The sequence below is a fragment of the Augochlora pura genome, chromosome 5 (genome assembly GCF_028453695.1).
Source record: "Augochlora pura isolate Apur16 chromosome 5, APUR_v2.2.1, whole genome shotgun sequence".
Taxonomy (NCBI): domain Eukaryota; kingdom Metazoa; phylum Arthropoda; class Insecta; order Hymenoptera; family Halictidae; genus Augochlora; species Augochlora pura.
The window spans coordinates 2,436,125-2,454,528 of NC_135776.1; the positions used below are offsets into that span (position 1 = coordinate 2,436,125).

An 18,404-nucleotide genomic window follows, 5' to 3' on the forward strand; every position below is an offset into this window, starting at 1 on the left:
GGCATATTATCTTTAAATAAAATTTTTAAGAGTTTCATCCCTTCTGTAAGTCCCGTTTACTATGCTTCTAACATGATAGACTTTTTAGTTTGGCAATTTCACCGCTACGCGGTGATAGTGTATCGGTGCCCGTATAAAGTATGAAAATTTGTCTAATTTCTTGTCTTCTTTTAACAAGGTTGAAGCAATTTTTCAATCCATGATAGAAGTGTTATTTCGGTTGCAACAGGTAAATATTTTATTACATACAATTTAAAGTTTTCTTCTGCGCTTTAGTTTTGGGCTTTTGCCGCTATGCGGGCTGGTGCGCTATAGTCTATTTTCCGAAAAATTTATAATCACGATAGCCGTTTTTCTTGGCGCGTTATCACTGTAAGATCGAGGACGTTATCTTTGAGCCGGTGGTTTCAGAATTTATCCTTGGACTTTTGAGGTTGAGTATAATTATTACAAACTTCAATTCATACGAGCTTATCGAACATGTTTAGCGACATTTGAATATACGCATGCGTATAATTGAAATCCATAGTGCTTTCGGTATTGTAACTGTTACATAGAAGGTTATAAACCAGTCACCACATTGTAAAGAACCACGTTCGTTCATATGTGAAAATTCTATAATACCTCGTGGAAAACTTATATCATATCAACACGTTCGATTTACTTCAGCAGATTTCGAGAAAATGCCAAAATCAAAGGAATATGTGTCGACCGACGAGGACAGCAGCGAGGAGGTACTTTACATAAATATCCAAATAGAAAATTTCTACCTTGCATAAGAATAGTATTTCGTACATTAAATCTGTTATTGTTAGAAATAATGTAAAAGTATATGCTGTACTCCATTGCACGAATTATTTATATAATACATATATTTCGGTCATAAGGATGTAAAGCCAAAGAAGAAGCAGAAGAGGAGTAAGGAGTCCGATGATAAGGAGGCAAAGCCATCAAAGAAAGTGGAAAAAGAAACACGGGAGAATGAAGATACATCATGGGATCTCGGAAATAATCGTCAAGTTAGTGTGCGGGATTTTAAAGGAAAACTATATGTCGATATTCGAGAAATGTACTTTGACAAGGATGCGAATATGAAACCTGGGAAGAAAGGTATGTTGAACACTGTACATGCATTGATCCGGTTAATCATTATGATTTAAAATATATGGGAATTATTTTGCGCAGGTATCTGTTTGAATATGACTCAGTGGCGAAAGTTACTATCAGTAGTGGAGGATGTTGACAAAGTAGTCAAATCCAAAGGCTAAACGATACGATGTGTCATCAATCAACAAAAACAAAATGCGTTCATACAGTTTTCTACTTGCACAGCTACTTGGTAAAGAGAGTCCCCATATCTGTTAAGGCTCAATATTTTTAATAAAAGATTGTAATTCTGTATATCTATTTATTCTACAGCCTGTCTCACTTCCTGTACATGTACAGAAAGCTTTGCTGTAATGACATTTTTTATTTTTTTCATAAGATTATGATAATTCATTTGAATTTGAAATAAAATTTCATGAGAACTTTCTAACAATGGCAAACTACGTGTTGCGCTTCCTTTCTATATCAAATCATTAAAAAAAAGCTTGTAAGAAGGATGAAATAAAGGATCTGTAAAAGCTGGACAAGATAACACGAAATAGGAGAAAAGAAACAAATTCAAAAAATGTATTAAATGCCCGCTGTATATATGGCTAGATGATAGACTTTTGCTGACACTCTTGTTCTCTCTCATTTGGATTCTCTCATTTCTAGATTGTCTATAATACATCGTTATGCAGGTCCGTGAACAGACGTTAAAAATTTCTCCAAGTCTATATTGTTCAATAGCGTTTGCGGATCCGTTGTGTACTGCCGTTTATCGACCTGAAACAGGTAGCTGTGGTTTGTTTCTGTGTTACGAACAGAAGAAATGGTTATTTAAAAGAAGATAAAAGTGTGAAAATAATTTGTTCTATACCTGTTTGGTGTCTCTTGCTTCTGGCAGTTTTCTTCGGATAATTTTTGCGGTATAATTGTTATCTGAAATTGATGCTGTATTTATTATATGTATTATAAAATAAATAGTTACTGTAACATGAAGCAAGTGGTAATTAACCTTTGTACATACCAGTTTCACGAGTTTTATCAACTTTCGTCTTTTTTCTGTTATATGATTGAGCGTCGAGATTTTTTTCATTTGTCGTGTGTACACTTTTTACGGTGACCTTTTTCACCTTAGGTTTCGGCACCTTGTCTACAGGAGACGACGTGGCCAGTGGCTTGCTATTGATATTTGCCACTGTTAACGTAACAGGTGGTTTGTCGACAGACTCGTAGACTTGGATGGGAAATAAATTAGTCTTGACAGGCGATTTTCTGTTACCCGATCGTTTTCTCGATTTCGGAGACATGTTAAATATTTCTTCGTAGTGGGTAGCGGTCATTACTTTGACGCATTCGTCTCGACCTTGATCGTTCGTTTGAATGTTGATTTCAAACTCTAACTCATGACTACTGTACCTACGTCTCCTCTTCCTAAATGGAGCATTGTCATCATATTGGAAACGATACTCGACCGAATTAGGCATCAACGCATTTAGATCAGTCCCACGGTTGTTTTTGCGCCTGAATTCGGTAGTTGCAATCGTTGAGGTCAATGCAGTCGGCATAGTGGATACGATCCCACCTGCATGCTCGTTCTTGCAAGTAGGAATCAATTGCAGGCATTGAAGAACGCGCGACAACTCTTTCGGATTTTCTGATTCAACGCTTTTAGTGGACACTACAGCGATATCATTTTCTCCGTTGCTATTCGTAATCTTGGAAGTACCCGAAGTTCTCTGTTCGTTTTCTTCGTCGCTAAACAAATCTCGTTTCACCAAATCCACCTTAGACTTTAAAATGCCAATTGCTTTACCAGCGCGACAGCTCGGATATTCCTTCGTTTGACGCGTGGTTCCCTTGGTTGAATTATTTTCGTTCCTTAAAGAATTCTGATCAGACTTGATCTCTCGCGAATCATTATCATTAGCTGTATTGCTTGACTCTAATTCTATCGTTTTTGTTTCCATTTGTTTCTTGTCCGCAAGACTCACGTTACAAATTTCATTTTTCTCTTCAAAATCGGCCGAATCCAATTGTTTCTCTCGAATTTCATTGCTAGTTTCCACATTGTTCGCATTTTTACCGGTCAAATTTTCCAATGTGTTTATCGTTTCGGTAGTCGAATACTCTACAGTTTCCAACGTCACGGTTTCATTGCACACAATGCTTGTTTCTCCGCTATAATTTGTCGTTTCGTTTTGTTTCTTTGAGTATTCCAAACTACATCTTTCTACTTTTAGTACACCTTGCACAGACGAGTAATTTTGTTTGCTATCGCCATCGTTAACTGCAGAATTTCCGTTATCATTACCAATGATAGTATTGCCATTAACGTTATCATCGCTATTGTTAATGTTATTATTATTATTGGACTCTTCGGATTTGTTTTCTTTGCATGTCCTATCCTGGTTCTCCTTAATCTGTCCACCGGTCTTTCCCGAACGTTTATATTGACTGTATGCTTTCCGCGGATTGATATTCCTTTTACCATTTAAAAGGATCCGCGACTGCTGAAGTTTACCACGAGATGAATTGGGTTTGGAGATTTCTCGAAATTTGGCAATTACACGTCGGCGCTTCGCTTCTAATTGCGATACCACTGCCAGTTTGCTACTACTAGGACATTTTGCAACAGGTTCAGTCGAGAGCTTGTGGCTAAGATACGGATTTGAATTTGAACCCTTTTTCGATTTTAGGCATTGTATGTCAACTATCGTAGGCTTTTGCTTCAACTTTTTCATCGTACATTTTTCCACAGGCAAATCTTGATTCGCTTTGGGTAATTGCCGATCCTCCAAACTTATGAACTCTGAAATTTTTGAAGATAAATTGGTCAGATGTTCAATACCTGCTTTCGAACTGCTGGGTGTTTCCGAGATGTTTGCTTCGTCTAACAGAGAATCATCTTTCGCAGGAGTTTCTTTCATGTCATTTTTCAATTCTTCATCGTTCTTGAATATTGGTAGTACTTTTGCCGGCGATGACTCGCATTTTCTTAAGGTGATCATAGTTTGTTTTGAATCAGTCGTACACGGTACATCCACATTTTTCACCTTTGATTTCGGTGAATTATTTTCTGTGATCAATGTTTCCGAATCCTGTGAGTGCAAAGTTTGACTAGAAAGTTTATTGCACTTTTTGTTGGCGGGCGATTTGTCCGGTGCACCCGTTGTTTTCGAACGATTCAAATTAAATGTTTTCGAGGATAATGCAGGCAGAGACGTCGGCGACGAAGAGAACGAGGACGAAGAAGAGGAAGATGAAGAGGAAGATGAAGAAGAAGAAGACGAAGAAGAAGAGGAAGAAGAGGAGGACGAACACGATGCGACGGATGCTGTATCGTCGTTTGACTCTTCCTTGTGTAAGATTGTTTTATCATCCTCGAGTGGTAGATGTTTGTCTTTCGCCAAAACGATATTTACAGCTTTATCCTTCGCACAATCGGATTTGAACTTCGCGTAACGACTCGGCGAATCAGCCAGAGATATTTTAAATTCTTTCACTGCTTCTTCTTTCGGTAGATTCTCTTTGATCACTTCGAATTGCGTTATTTCCAATTTAGCCGACACACAGGTTTGATAGGTGTTGATCGATTTCTTGGTGTCATGAGAAGACGATACAGACTGCATCGAAACCTGTGACACCAATGTAGATGAATTCTCGAAATTATTCCCTAGTTTAGATGTCTTCGACGATTTATCCAAACGATCGTCTTGCTCGGACGTAGGTTTATAATATGGAGAACAACTGTGAAATGCTTCTTTCTCTGCGTCCTCTGCGGTAATACTTTCGTTTGAGTGTTTCGGAGTTAATGCTATGCAAGGTGTTCTCGGAAATTCCGGCGTGTTTATGAAACTACGTATCTTGTTGGAATCCTCGTTAATTTTTGGAAATAAGGTTGCGTTACTACTGGGGCTGAGTAATCTCGGCGTCGGTGGTATCTCGGAGTTCTGAAATTTTCTTGGTGTTTCCAGAGCCATTAAATTGGGTATTTGTTGTTGTAGCATCTGCTGTGCGATATCCACGGAAGCCTTTGCCAAGTCTGAGCATTGTTGCAACGCATCCAAAGACGCTTCCATGTTATTCCCGGGCGAGTTTTGTTTCTTCTTACTGGTATTACATTTATGCAAATTGGTTTCCAATGTTCTCAACTGCGCATATTTTTTCATAGGTTTCTGTTCAACAATTGCCTCTGCAGCTTTTGATGATTGGCGTTGCTCTTCCGTGTCTTTGTGAACAAGTTTAGTATCGTCATTGTTGTGCTGCAAAACATCGTGATTAGCTGGTTGCAATGCATCGTTTTCATTTTTCGCAACAACGTAACAAGTATCAGTATTATTATGGACCGGCGAGGTGATGATTCTATTAGTTGTGTTATCTGAAACAGGATTACTTTGACTAGCTTCTTTGAGAATCTGTGGCGTATCTTTTTTTTTAACTTTTCGTGACGTTACTGTTTTATCATTTGTAGATTCGACTCTTTTGATTTTTGGCAATTTTGGTATTTTTGAAACTTTTCGCGGCTTTCGGCACTCTTCTATCGGGATTTGCAAAGACTTTCGCAAATCTGCATCCCAAGTATTGCTCGTAGTTTTCTTGGGTCGAGTTTTAATGTTGGTTTCAACCGAAGTCGCTACGGTCGTTGCAGTTTGTTGCGACAGGTCTTCTTTGTTGTCGATAATTATGCCCACTTCGTTACATTTATTCCAACCATCAGTAAAGTCTGGTTGGGGTTCCTTCGTTGCAATAGAAAGCTTAGAGGTCAGTCGGCAATGTTTCAGTGGACTCTTCAGTTTATGCGTGCTCATTGTAACATGACTGGAGAAAGGCGGTGATCTAAACAGAGACGTTCTACGTACGGATTTAAGGTGTTTTGCTGTCCCAGATCTAGGTGAAAGACGCGTGTTCTCGTTCTTCTCGATTAATTTATTCGACATAATCATCATCTTTGACGGAGTATTAAAATCAAGCGCTCTCACGTGATTGCTTCTCTTTCTAGGTGTCGATAAACTTAATCTGTGATTTTTCGATCTACTTCTCAACAAAGATCTGGGCGTGCGTTTGCTGATGATATCATGTTCTGTTGTCTTCAAACTGGAAGTAGAAGGTTGTTGATCATCGAAGCCGGCGGTTGCATGTATCGTGTCAGCAGTCTGTACATTTTGGATGATGGGTGTCAAATCGATATCCGACAAGCTTTGATTCTGATTATTCTTATTGCAATTGAACTTTATGTACGGAGACAACTCTGTACCCGACAAACTGATACTGTCTTCTAAGTTTATCGTGGGCAAATTCGCACTATCCAGTAGAGTTTTTGCGCTGTTTTCACTCCCATAAAGAGTAATCGATTCCTCACCGATACATTTATTAGTAGTTGCAATTTCGGCGTTATTGTTGCTACTACTTAACACGTCAGGATTTGCGATCAAATTATCAATGGTTCTAGGTGTGCCTTTCGGTGTACAGTTCAGTTTAACAAATCCCCTCTGACATGTTTGTAAAGCTGCGTTCGCGCAAACAATTAAATTCTTCGGCTCGTTGTAAGTGTTGAAAATTGGTGCTTTTTGAGCTACGTTCACAGTTTTCAAATACAACGTTTCCACCAAATCTTTACCATTTTTAGTTGTCGTATCTTTAGGCATAATAGGAACAAAGCGCGAGCCAATAGACGTTACATTAGCACTTGTGGCAAGCACGTTTTGAGGCTGCTCCTGCCTTGAGCATACTATTAACATTGGCATTGTCATTATATCTTCATCGGGTTTGTGTTCGTTCGATGTATTGTTAACTGCCGTCTCGGGTTTCGGTTTTATGACACGTGATCGTTTCACCGACGGTTTTCTCGTTTTCGATTCGACATCGTTACAGTGGACAACTGTGTCGCTATTATTGCCATTGCCGTTACTCTTGCCATTTTTATTGTCATTACCACAGTCTTTTTCGGTATCGGTGCGTACCGATTTCATCTCGGTAGCCTTGTCCTTGTTCGGCAACTGTTCAGCAATTGACAACTTCTTTTCGCTTTCGTTTTCCAAACGTCCGTCATCTTTCGCAACATGTGAGCTTTTCTTGTCGTCCGATGATTTACTACCGACAATATTTGCGTTTATTATACTCAGAATTGCTGCAGCATTTTGATCCTCTAGGGCGTTATGTTCTTTCTCTTGATCGCGTAGTTCGTCATCAATGCGAGCATTTTGCTGCCTTGATGAACTGCGAAGTCTATGTTTCAAGGGTACTTCTACAACGTCTTCCGTTTCTGTCTCATTTGATGGTTTTTCTACCACCCAAGTCGTCTCTAGTTCCGCCGTATTCGTTTCAGGTTGCTTTTCTCGGGTGTCATTTGAAAGTTTTGCGTTTGGTTTCACCTCCATATCTTCGTCTGGACTTGTGTCGGTTTCTACGTGTGGTCCAATTATTTCATCGAGAAATTTTTCAAAAATTGGATCAGATTCCGTTGCCTCGACTATAGATTTAATTGCATTATTCAACTCGAACACGATAGAGGAGTTTACTTCGCTGTTGATCGTATCATTCAGAATTTCGTCTTTCGCAGATGTATCTGTTGGTAGTATAGCTTTATTAATATTTTCCGCTATACGTTCTTGTAATTCGGTACGATTTAAAAGCTCTTTTGTCAGTAACTGCGAGAATGAAAGGTTGTTCGATTATTGAAAGTAGTTAGATTTTAATATGATACTTACACTTAGATTTTCTATAGGTTCATCATTGGTTTCTGATTCGGATTCGTGTGTATCATACGGAGTGGTTTGAACTTCTGCGCACGAATAACTCAATAACTCTTCTGTACTCGTAGCCGCGCTACATTTTTCAAACATACAAAAATTTCCTATGTTGACATCTTTGAATGTATTGTCACCAAGACCATCCGTTTCCACGTTTTTATCATCTTGATCGGCATCTGGGTCATTAGACATTCAAATGGTATATATACAGATATATATTTATATATAGATAGTTGTCAGCTCTCATATCCTTAATCAATGGAAATTTTAGCGTAGCCGACTACCTCGGTATTTTTGTTGACACGCATTGTGATCTTCTCCCTTTGTGCAAGCATCATACTTGGATCGACACGACGTGACAGCATGACCTGGTAAACTTTCTAATAGCGTTGCTTCTACGCTGTCGGAACCTATCGTTACATTAGAGAATAATAATCTGTGAATGAGTAACTAGTAACGAGTGAAAATTCGATGGTGGAAATTTATCGAGACGAACGAGCAAACCTATAGAAACTGGAAATTCCGACTGCTGAGACGCGTTTGATACTAATTTCAAACGCTTGCATCGTTCACGATCGCTGTTGCTGTGACGTCTTTTACGAACGTTACTGGATATTATTGGAGATCCATTACTTATTTGGGCATTAGCCTGTAAACATTTTATGATTACACATTTGAATATACCAATTTGAATTAGTACTGATATTGTTCTATCATTATAGCAGCAAACAATTACAATCTACTTACCTGTGAAGGAACATTAATATTAACTACAAATCGCTGACCACGTGTTTCTTCAACAAGAAACTTTAATTGCTCCACTGAGTCCCCACAATGTCTTAACTGTTCGCAATCTGCAATTTTGCTGAGGCGCTCTTGAACTGCATAAACGTAAGAAGATTTTCAAACCAATCGAATGCTGAGCAAACAAATATACAGTTGCATTTGTAAATACATTGCAAGCATTCAAATCCGACCAACTTACTTGCTGTGGTGATTGCAACGAACTTTTCTATGACATCCGTTAATGTCAATCCACCTACTTTGGTGCTGAATCGTCTTCCCTTGGATAGTACTGTACGACATTCTTGTAAGTGCGGCGATGTCTCTAAAAAGGTTTTGGCAGCTTCCACACATTTTTCATCTTCAAGGTATCCTAAAATCAACAGAATATTAATATTTGAAAAGGATGGGATAACTTAAAGCTTATCCAACTTGTTGCTGAAATTATTACGTTGAAATCGTAATATATTTTAAATGCTATTATCTCGATAGATTATATCGATGCGTTGCATTCGGAAAACATTTAAGTTTCCGCCATAAAAGCAGGTTATCGTTAGAAATTGTTTTGCGACATTGTCGCATAAAGTCTTTACCAAGAACAAGTCGTGCCACTTCCGACGGCAATAATGTTTCCATACTGTTTCGTTTCAAAGTCGGATACCTTTACCGAGTAAACAATACAACCGGGCAAGTGCATGGACGCTTACAAGAATATGATGCATCGAGTAATCTTGAACAATCTGTATGTCCGCGGGAAACGAAAACGAGGCACCCCCACGCGTTTGACGCGCTGCTTTCCCCTTCCAAGCGCCCATTTTTTTCAACCGGCCAAATGCATACATATATATACAACACACGCGCATGTACGATAGCAAGTTATGTTATAAGCCATCGTAGAACATTCATGGAGAACATAGCGCGTAAAATTACACTGGCTGGGCAATAGAGGCGGTAGTGGTTCTTATTGCAAGTGGAAGTCAAGAGCTATGTTCAGGGTTCGTACAGCGCCAATTAGTATAGCGGTGAAACGCTGAAATTGGTAAACAAAATTACCGACAGTTGATTCCAGTTAACAGTTCGAGCGTTTTGCCATTTACTAATTGGCGCTGTCTAAAGGTTGAGAAAAGCTTCTTGATTTTGTCTACATATGTATATATAACAAAGATTTAGTTGGGATTGCAAGCTGTTGCCGCTACCGCCACAAACGGCACCACTATTCGCTTTTCTACTATTTTCGTTATTCATGTATGTACACATTCTGTTAAATGTGTATTTATTTTGTGGTTTTGACCGTGTCTTTTATTGTTCATTCGTTGGGGTATCGAGTTGCAAACTAGATACTACATACATAAATACATAAATACACATATTGTATATAAAGTGTATTGTCGTTGAGTACAATTTATTCAGGTTATTTTAATATGTTCGTAACTTTCAAAATCATTTTTTCCTTGACAAAATCGTGTAAACTTTTGAATAAATACGTGTTAGTAAACATCGCATATAGCACTTTGAGAAATGACTGTTTCAAATATATCCTTTGATGATGATAATCAGGAAATATCTTGACCTCAGAACCTATTTATTATTACATGACGCTATTTTGTTTACAGACTCACAAACAATGGGGAACTGGCAAATGGAAATTGGACGAATGGTATTATATATTTTATTTCCAGTAGGCGTCTTTCATTACGCTAATCGTGTTCACAATATGGAAGAGTGGCTGTATGAGGAGAAAGAAAGCCATTTACCTACAGATGAGAAGAGGCACAAAGAATTTTTAACGTTTATAGAAAACTTCAATAAGACCAAGCGGTTGCAACAACTTGAGGAAATGGAACAACAATATACCGAAATGAAAACAGTGCAGCATACTTAAGATTGAAATAGTATTTGTTGCTTATTTAGTGTTCTTTTTGTACATACAATGATAAAATAAAATGTTTTATAGGTATGTGTAGATCTATTGCACAGTAGATTTTGTTTATATGTGAATAATAATTAATAATTGTAATAGAACATCTCTGTTCAATGATTTTATTGCGGCACCAACATAAAAAATAAACATAAATGAACATAATTTTATGTATTTCTAAATGAAATTCCGTCGCACCCCAGAGCGAAGCATGGTTCAGTTCGTTGACTGGACTTCATTGCAGCACGTTGAAAATTCGCGCGCCCGTGTCTCATTGGCTACTGTTTTTTCATTAATAACTCGTTAACAAAGCCGCGGATTGCATTTCGGCAAAGGAAAAGATTACTTGAAATGGTATCAGGAATCTCTCATTCTCCGGAGTATGTATAATTTTCGTACACCTTGTTATACATACATATGTATACGCATCTAACTGTTAATTGTAAAACTCGAATAGATGGTGCGCACAGAGTAACTGTGTATGCATGCATACATGTGCACCTACACAAATACAATACATGGACGTATCGTTTTCTCACCGTGCTATATTCTACATGTCCTATCATTTCTCACGCTTCAAAGCTGAAATCTCTTCAAGAGAATAGAAAATATATTCACACAAATACAGGGTGTTTACAAAATGACGCAAGTTCGGTACACGCGTAATTTATTTTTACGCGGAATATGTGTTATATACCTATTTGCGAATCTTAGCTTTTACATACAAATTCCAGGTGAGCTTCGAAAAATTTTCTTTCCCTTCATTTTTTTGTTATAATCGAATAACCTTATCTATTCGGTTTTCGCTTAATTTAGAAAATTTGCTTCACGAAATACAACGAACATAAAAGAAAAAGGCTTCTTAAATAAATTGATATGGTCGTATTTATTAATATTTGTATTTGTTTATCATTGATAAAGGATTGTACGGTGACAATGGGATTCTACCGGTACGGACTCAGTTAGATCTAAAAAGTCGAACTCCTTTATTACATAAATTGAAACAAAAACCAACATTGGTTTGGCTTGCACCGTACCTTGGACTAAATTTGGAATATATGTTGGATGTGTTAGCTCTTTCTGGAGTTGTTCTTTCATTCATCGGGTAAGTGTATTCATGATTTAGTTTATTAGCCACGCAAATAAAATATAATAAAAATTCTATTCTCATTACAGGTTTATTTCACAGAAATTTTGTATCACATTGGTGTTCGCATTACTTTGGTTATTATATTATTCTTTGTATCAAGTTGGGCAGACATTTATGTGGTTTCAATGGTATGTATTTAATATTACTTATAATTCAAAATACCTTTGATACATTGTTATAATTTAGCAATTAAAAAAAATACTATATATCTTTTTATGTACATTTAAGGGATGTGCTTCTGCTAGAAGCAGGATTTCTATGTATATTAGTAGCACCATTTTGGTATTCACACCATGGAAAAGTAAATAAACCTAGTGACACTATATCATTTTGGACTATACGTTGGTTACTCTTCCGTCTAATGTTTTCCAGTGGTGTAGTGAAACTTACTTCTGGTTGTCCAATATGGTGGAAATTAGATGGTATGCTTGATTAGATACAGTTAAGACTTAAAAGATCCGTGCAAAGAAGCTAATGTATACATATCTGTTTCAGCTCTGAGCGTACACTTTGAATCGCAATGTATACCCACTCCATTGGCATGGTATGCACATCACCTGCCAACTTGGTTCTTACGCCTAACCACTGTTTTTGTAAATATTTTTGAACTTGTTATTCCATTTCTGTTTTTCTTCCCGAATAGAAAAGTGAGGATAACAGCCTTTTATACACAGGTAACTATAACTATAAATGTAACTATAATAACATTGATCATCTCTGATTTATTCATTATTCCGATTTCAGATGTTTCTTCAAATAAATATCATAGCGACAGGAAACTACAACTTCTTTAACTTTTTAACCATTTGTTTATGTATTTCATTATTAGATGATCAATTTTTTTACAAAAGAAAATCGAAAAACGATTCACACAAACTTGTGAAATATCTGTCGACGATATTGTGTATTCTAGTTTATGCAGGTATATTGTATGAAACATACGTGTATTACGGTCTCGAGTTTATGAAAAATTGGACGATACAGAGCAACATAAGTATGTACCCACTTATTAATTGTTTTTCACTGGTACTGGCGATTCTAACATTTTATTTTGTTTTTCAGTGTTCACGCAGGAACAATTTGATTACGTCTTTTCACGGGCAATTCCAGTATCTATTTACATAGGAGTAGCATCACTTAGCTTAACAATTGCAGATGCTATAATGAATTCTTTGATTACTGTGAAAGGTATACGGAACAAAATAACCACGACCTTGATTACGGGTCTATATACGGCAGCAGTTTGCTCCATGTTCGCTTTGAGCATTGTAAGTGTCTAGACTAGATTGTTAAATGCTTAAGCATACCAGGAAAGAAAGTGAAAGAGAAAACAAAACGAGAGATGTCGTTTCCTTAGGTACCATATGCTACATTGCATCCATCTCACAACGCGACGATACCAACCCGGTTAAAGCAAATTCAAGGAAAAGTCGAACACCTTCGTTTGGTAAACAGTTACGGTTTATTCAGACGTATGACAGGCGCAGATGGCAGACGGGAAGTGATCATCGAAGGAAGCAATACCATTGAAGGGCCATGGAAAGAGTACGAATTTTTATACAAACCAGGGAACGTGAATAATTCGTTGCCATTCGTCGGTAAGTCAATCATTGTTGCTATTCAGGTTCCCGCTTTACGTTTCTATAAATAGTTTCTTTATACTATTTATTCATTATTTTATCTGCTAGAATATTTTTTAAGAAGATGTAGTTCTAACTTACAGTTAATATTAATTAAAATGTCGTAATATCCAGCTCCTCATCAGCCGCGTCTCGATTGGCAAATGTGGTTCGCTGCATTGGGCACCTATCACCAAAATCCATGGCTTATGTCGTTGGCCTATCGTCTCTTGAATGGTCAACCGGAAGTATTAGCTTTGATGAATAATGTAGAGAATCCGTTCCGCGACAAGCCGCCGAAATACATTAAAGCTAGTCTTTATCGTTATCATTACACTCCGTGGAGCCAACAGTAAGCATATTTCTAATCTTTACACATATGTAAATATACTTATGGCAGGAACAGGAATTGATTTACTTTTGTTTTTCGTATTTGTTTAGATGGAACAAACAAGCTTGGTGGACGAGAGAAAAAATAGAGGAATATTTTCCGATATTTAGTCGTGACCACCCGCCTCTTATCGAGTATCTCACACGCATGAAAATTATTCAAGACAAACCACCTTTCAAGACGACTAACGAACCATTGAAACTGCTTCTCGACAGTATCAGATCTATAATTTGTAAAATTGAGGCTAGTCTTCTATTATGGGGTGTTTACACCGCAGGTTGTGCAATCATTATAACCAGCTATAATACTTCAACTCTGAAGAAAAAGTAATTACATTCAAGTAAGTTTTTAAATTGCAAAGCTGCTTCAAGCAACAAAGATGACAATTAGCGACAACAAATCCTGTACAATCAATAGAACGCACAGTTCGTACGGCGAGTAAACACTGTTCTAATGATGTACTTAGATTATCATTCTTTACTTTTACGAATACGCAATATTTTGTTCTCGAGCTTGTTGCAATTAATACTTGTGTAAAAAAGCTATTACGAAATTATTCATACAATATGTATATACGTATAATATACTAAAGCTCATGCGTACATTTTATACTAACTGTCGATGAAACGAATGTTTAGACTGAAGTAAAGAGATTACACATCACTTACCTGTATCTATCGAACTTATTCTTTTTACATTTTCGTGATTTTTGTACAAATTGTAGAATTTTTAAACTATTGTAGCGCGTGTGTTTATTCAGTATTGTTGGTACACCATTTACGAGTTCCAAATTGTTTCGCCAAAGGAAAAGAAACTCTGCATACTCTTGTACCGTTTCTTCCAGTCTTTGAACAACATATTGTTGCATCAACAGATATTACTCACTTATCGGAATTACTAATTATTAATAGGATTATTGTTATTCTTAAGATTGTAAGTATAAGTTACCTGTACTGAAAATCAATACAGAATTAATGAAAAACACTTATTTAAATACTTCATTTGTTCCCTACATGACACATACGTTTAAATTACTAAAATCTCACAAGCGTTTATTTGAATTACACGAATCATTTTCACTTGTTTCAGTTTTTTACTTGAAAACTAAACTTTGGCTCCCACATCTCCATATTATATTCATTCGTAATTGTAAATTCTTGGTACTGAATCTTATTTACTTTTGCCGAATGTTTATAACTTTTTTATTTTATACGAGGTTTTTATCTCTGTCGATTTAGAATTTCTTTTCTTCGATCTAACATCATTGCATGGAGAACTATCTATAACATATACGTCGGGTAATGGGATCTTCGACAGACCGATCGGATATTTAAATAATTTTTCTAAACGCGTTTCCAATAAACTAAACGACCGTTGACATCTGTTTGATATTCTGAGAAATTTCGGTGAATCATTGTATTTTTCGTTGAAGGATTTCAGCCTTAGTAATCGTTGCAAACTAAGTAAAGTTGCGTGCGTGGTTTCAATTGCAGGTACAGATTGATCTTCTGATGACTTCGCAGTGGAAGCAGATGTAGTATTTATCATCGCATCTTTGCTTTGCGACGTTGATAAATTTATAGAGCTGCGATCATCGCTTCGTTTGAACAAAGCATTGTCGTTGCCTTTTGAATCTTTTAAACGAACGGTTGATATTACTTTTCCTGATTCGGCGAAGCGTAATTTCTTTCTATTACTGCTATTCTCGATGTTGGTGTCCGAGTTTGTGAATCGTTTATTTCCTAAACTGTTATTCTGTACAAGCAGACGAGCGAGTTTCTTAAATTCTAATTCCTGTTCCCAGCCGCCAATATGAGAAATCACAACATCCGGGGTATCAATAACCATCGTTGGCTCGTCTAAGAAGGTTTTTTTTGTGTCTTCGTGATAGTCTATACATTTTGTTTCATTTGGAGATTCGTAGTTTATTTTGGGCTGAAAAAAACATGATAATGCATTGTCATAATCTTCTTTTATATTGTTTGAACCAAACATAAAAGAGCTACATTTATCTAGTACCATACAATGCCTCCTCTTGTTATTTCTCATATCTATATAGTCCTTCAATGAATATAGAAGCTGTTTGTGTCTACTGTGTAGCAATGAATTGTTAATTGCATCGTCGGTTATACGAAGTTCAGCATTTAGTTCCTGTAAAATATCATACAATGATCTTGTATTGGACTCAGATGTAACTGATCCATAAAACGGTTTGCGATCTAATGATATTTCTGTTTTAATTTCTTTATGGAAATATTTAAGCAATTCCTTATCAAAGTCGTTCTTGCAGTTATGCAGGAGTTGATCTAATTTTTCATTCTGCTTCTCTGGATCTAGTACATTAACCGAGTGATCAGGATGCAAATCATAAATAGATCTACCTTTGTTAAGATACTTTTCTATTGAGTTGTGTCGATGTCTTAATTGTGTCCTTGTTTTACACGTAATTATGCTAGATATTTTAGACCAATTTGGACCAAAACGATCAAAAAGTCTCGATAGCTTCAAATCTTCCTCCAATGACCATACATTCCAATTCTCTACTTTGCTGTTAGTCAACGTTTGATAACGATCATGTAGTTGAATTGTTGATCTATGGGGCATCAATGCAGCTGATATTTTAGCAAAATTTGTGCCACACTTACTGACCGCATCTTTTAAAAGATTATCCTCCAATTGACTGAATCTGCCTTTGATCAAGTGCGGTGCTAAACTATAATTCCAACGGAAATACACTTGTTGTTTGGTTCTACCTTTCATCCAAGTGGCTACTTCGCCCCATGGAATGAAGTCACCAATTTTAAATATTTTCACCAACTTTAGAAGTCTATTGTCCTCGCTACGCAGCCATATGCAATTTTTTGTTTTAGGAAATTTCCTTATTGTATTATATCTGATGAAACACTGGTAAGCAGAACGATTTGTATCTAACTCTATCGCAATTTTGTCCCAGTTCTGAAACTTATAATTCTTTGTAATTTCTTTTAATTCAGCATCTTCTGACTTTGTCCAGCTAAGTTTATTATTTCGAGGGTGAAGAAAAACTTCCCACATGATTCGACAATCAAATGGTGAGTATAAATCGTCTAAATAAACAGACGATATCTTAAACCAATCAAGACTAGCTTCATTCAATGGGACAATCAGATTTTCTTGGTTTATGGCCAACAATTTCTTTTTAATTTTTCCATTTTTATTCAGTTCCCAATGAGGTTTACGCGTTGATTCATCTAGCTTGACATTATAAATCTTATTAGGAACAGTTTTAACTTCTGTCTGTATTGCTACAAGCAAATCGTTCCTTTCCTTGGATGTCCAAGCAATCACTTTAGGAAGATTCCTGAGTTGTAATTCTTTACGATGTTCTTTTAATATTTCATCATCGTTATTCGGAGCAAAAAAATGATTTCTATCCTTAAAATAAGGCATACCGGCATTGCAAATCAAAGCTCTTGTATCTCCAGTTACATATCTTTCAAGATTCGAGTCTATTACTGTCAATTTCTTCTCACATTGTTTAAGAGCATAGGTTATCTGTTTTCTTAAATCAAGCAAAGAAGAAATGATTTGTTTGTTGTAATTCAATAAATTATTGCAATCGTCGATATCAGGTTCCGAAAGCATAGTTTCCTCCTGATATTCAGATTTCCCTTGACACGTAGAATCTTTTGAAAACACTTGCGACTTACCGATCATTACTCGTTTTTCCACTGTAGAAATGCATGGAGAATTTTGTTCAGTTTTTTGTTTGGGAGATGTATTATTTGAAAAGATTTCCACCAAATCATCATCGTTCATTAGATTGTCCATCATTAATCAAGTAAATCTTTTACGAAAAGCAAGACAGGCAGCTGCACGCATCCAGACGCAGTCATCAGTTGCACCCAGCGAGACGCAGCCATCAGCTACAAACAGCTATGCATCTATACAAATGTACAATACGTATACATATCTATTCATATACAAATTCGTATGCAAACGTACCTATACACATGAAAATACGTATCATATACGTATAAACATGTCATATATAACATAATTTAAATACATATACATAAAGGCTAAACATTCGTCGAAACACTCGAAACGTATACGCGCATCGTGATATAATTTATTATATTTAACAATCGCGACAAGAGTACGTAATTAAGTAGAATTAAAATTAATTTAAAAATAAAATATCGCATTTACGCGCAATAAAAGTAGGAATTGTAGTAGCAAAATTAAATAAAAAGTTGGAAATTATAAATGATCAGAAATGACAGAAAAACATAATGTTTGAAAACATTTTTGAAGAAAGCTACATTTTCGCATTGTTTCCCCGAAAACTACTATCATAATTGTCAATCGATTACTTTAGCATATATTGCGAAAATGCAACATAATAAACGATCATACAATAAACATGAACCTGTAATAATTCAAACTTGTTATCTATTGTTTCTTGACAATTGACGCTTAAAGGTAAATTTACAATGAAAAAGAAAAAAACCGAAACAGTACAGTAATGACTGGATTTTGACATTTAAACGGAAATTGTGCACATATGTTTCCGCTGTAGCTTCTGCGGAACGGTGCATGCGCAGTTTCTATGGCCTGAATATGTCGGCTGGGTAAAGTACGTTAAATGTTATCATGACCGAAAGTATTTCCTTTGGTTAAGTACATTGGCGCTAAGTTGTTGCGAGAATTGTTGCAATTC

At 36.4% G+C, this 18,404-nt stretch overlaps 4 protein-coding genes across 11 annotated transcripts; 2 read left to right on the forward strand and 2 right to left on the reverse strand.

The window, feature by feature from the left end:
- Positions 1-163: 163 nt before the first annotated feature.
- Positions 164-2,088, forward strand: Ssb-c31a (single stranded-binding protein c31A). 5 transcript variants are annotated; one of them, XR_013494034.1, is made up of 5 exons: positions 284-433; positions 673-734; positions 888-1,110; positions 1,186-1,339; positions 1,420-2,088. XR_013494034.1 is itself a non-coding variant. In XM_078180240.1 (4 exons), exons 2-4 carry the CDS (start codon positions 684-686, stop codon positions 1,266-1,268), a joined length of 357 nt encoding a protein of 118 aa, XP_078036366.1. In that variant the 5' UTR covers positions 164-229; positions 670-683; the 3' UTR covers positions 1,269-1,401. The 5 variants fall into 5 exon arrangements, 4 of the variants coding, with proteins under 4 accessions (XP_078036366.1, XP_078036367.1, XP_078036365.1 ...); XM_078180240.1 differs by lacking the exons at positions 284-433; positions 1,420-2,088 and adding an exon at positions 164-229 and having other exon boundaries at positions 670-734; positions 1,186-1,401; XM_078180241.1 differs by lacking the exons at positions 284-433; positions 1,420-2,088 and adding an exon at positions 170-229 and having other exon boundaries at positions 1,186-1,401.
- Positions 1,735-9,668, reverse strand: LOC144469702 (uncharacterized). Its single transcript, XM_078180235.1, has 9 exons — positions 9,218-9,668; positions 8,827-8,997; positions 8,589-8,722; positions 8,346-8,490; positions 8,126-8,251; positions 7,800-8,017; positions 2,117-7,739; positions 1,967-2,028; positions 1,735-1,872 (listed from the first exon to the last, which is right to left on the reverse strand). Exons 1-9 carry the CDS (start codon positions 9,258-9,260, stop codon positions 1,780-1,782), a joined length of 6,615 nt encoding a protein of 2,204 aa, XP_078036361.1. The 5' UTR covers positions 9,261-9,668; the 3' UTR covers positions 1,735-1,779.
- Positions 9,669-11,032: 1,364 nt separating this feature from the next.
- On the forward strand, positions 11,033-14,684 carry LOC144469957 (lipase maturation factor 2). The gene is made up of 10 exons (XM_078180711.1): positions 11,033-11,276; positions 11,464-11,647; positions 11,719-11,820; positions 11,921-12,114; positions 12,188-12,366; positions 12,437-12,686; positions 12,755-12,960; positions 13,050-13,290; positions 13,447-13,663; positions 13,753-14,684. Exons 1-10 carry the CDS (start codon positions 11,183-11,185, stop codon positions 14,030-14,032), a joined length of 1,947 nt encoding a protein of 648 aa, XP_078036837.1. The 5' UTR covers positions 11,033-11,182; the 3' UTR covers positions 14,033-14,684.
- Pbp95 (proximal sequence element A Pbp95) lies at positions 14,517-18,130 on the reverse strand. 4 transcript variants are annotated; one of them, XR_013494065.1, is made up of 3 exons: positions 17,687-17,708; positions 14,727-17,607; positions 14,517-14,655 (listed from the first exon to the last, which is right to left on the reverse strand). XR_013494065.1 is itself a non-coding variant. In XM_078180709.1 (3 exons), the coding sequence occupies exons 2-3, from the start codon at positions 17,513-17,515 to the stop codon at positions 14,894-14,896; spliced, it is 2,538 nt and encodes an 845-aa protein (XP_078036835.1). In that variant the 5' UTR covers positions 17,516-17,607; positions 17,687-17,706; the 3' UTR covers positions 14,812-14,893. The 4 variants fall into 4 exon arrangements, 3 of the variants coding, with proteins under 3 accessions (XP_078036835.1, XP_078036836.1, XP_078036833.1); XM_078180709.1 differs by lacking the exon at positions 14,517-14,655 and having other exon boundaries at positions 14,812-15,637; positions 15,722-17,607; positions 17,687-17,706; XM_078180710.1 differs by lacking the exon at positions 14,517-14,655 and having other exon boundaries at positions 14,812-17,243; positions 17,392-17,607; positions 17,687-17,701.
- Between the last annotated feature and the right edge of the window lie 274 nt (positions 18,131-18,404).

What these genes read in the sequence shown, in the direction of transcription:
- LOC144469702 (XM_078180235.1), bottom strand. Translation starts at nt 9,260, where the DNA reads ATGGAAACATTATTGCCGTCGGAAGTGGCACGACTTGTTCTTG. An exon ending in CGTTGCAATCACCACAGCAA is followed by an intron (nt 8,723 to 8,826) that starts GTAAGTTGGTCG and finishes ACGTTTATGCAG; the next exon opens with TTCAAGAGCGCCTCAGCAAA. An exon ending in ATATTAATGTTCCTTCACAG is followed by an intron (nt 8,491 to 8,588) that starts GTAAGTAGATTG and finishes AAATGTTTACAG; the next exon opens with GCTAATGCCCAAATAAGTAA.
- Ssb-c31a (XM_078180240.1), top strand. Translation starts at nt 684, where the DNA reads ATGCCAAAATCAAAGGAATATGTGTCGACCGACGAGGACAGCAGCGAG. An exon ending in ACGAGGACAGCAGCGAGGAG is followed by an intron (nt 735 to 887) that starts GTACTTTACATA and finishes TTCGGTCATAAG; the next exon opens with GATGTAAAGCCAAAGAAGAA. An exon ending in TATGAAACCTGGGAAGAAAG is followed by an intron (nt 1,111 to 1,185) that starts GTATGTTGAACA and finishes TATTTTGCGCAG; the next exon opens with GTATCTGTTTGAATATGACT.
- Pbp95 (XM_078180707.1), bottom strand. Translation starts at nt 17,515, where the DNA reads ATGATGGACAATCTAATGAACGATGATGATTTGGTGGAAATCTTTTCA.
- LOC144469957 (XM_078180711.1), top strand. Translation starts at nt 11,183, where the DNA reads ATGACGCAAGTTCGGTACACGCGTAATTTATTTTTACGCGGAATATGT. An exon ending in GACGATACAGAGCAACATAA is followed by an intron (nt 12,687 to 12,754) that starts GTATGTACCCAC and finishes TTTGTTTTTCAG; the next exon opens with TGTTCACGCAGGAACAATTT. An exon ending in TAATTCGTTGCCATTCGTCG is followed by an intron (nt 13,291 to 13,446) that starts GTAAGTCAATCA and finishes CGTAATATCCAG; the next exon opens with CTCCTCATCAGCCGCGTCTC.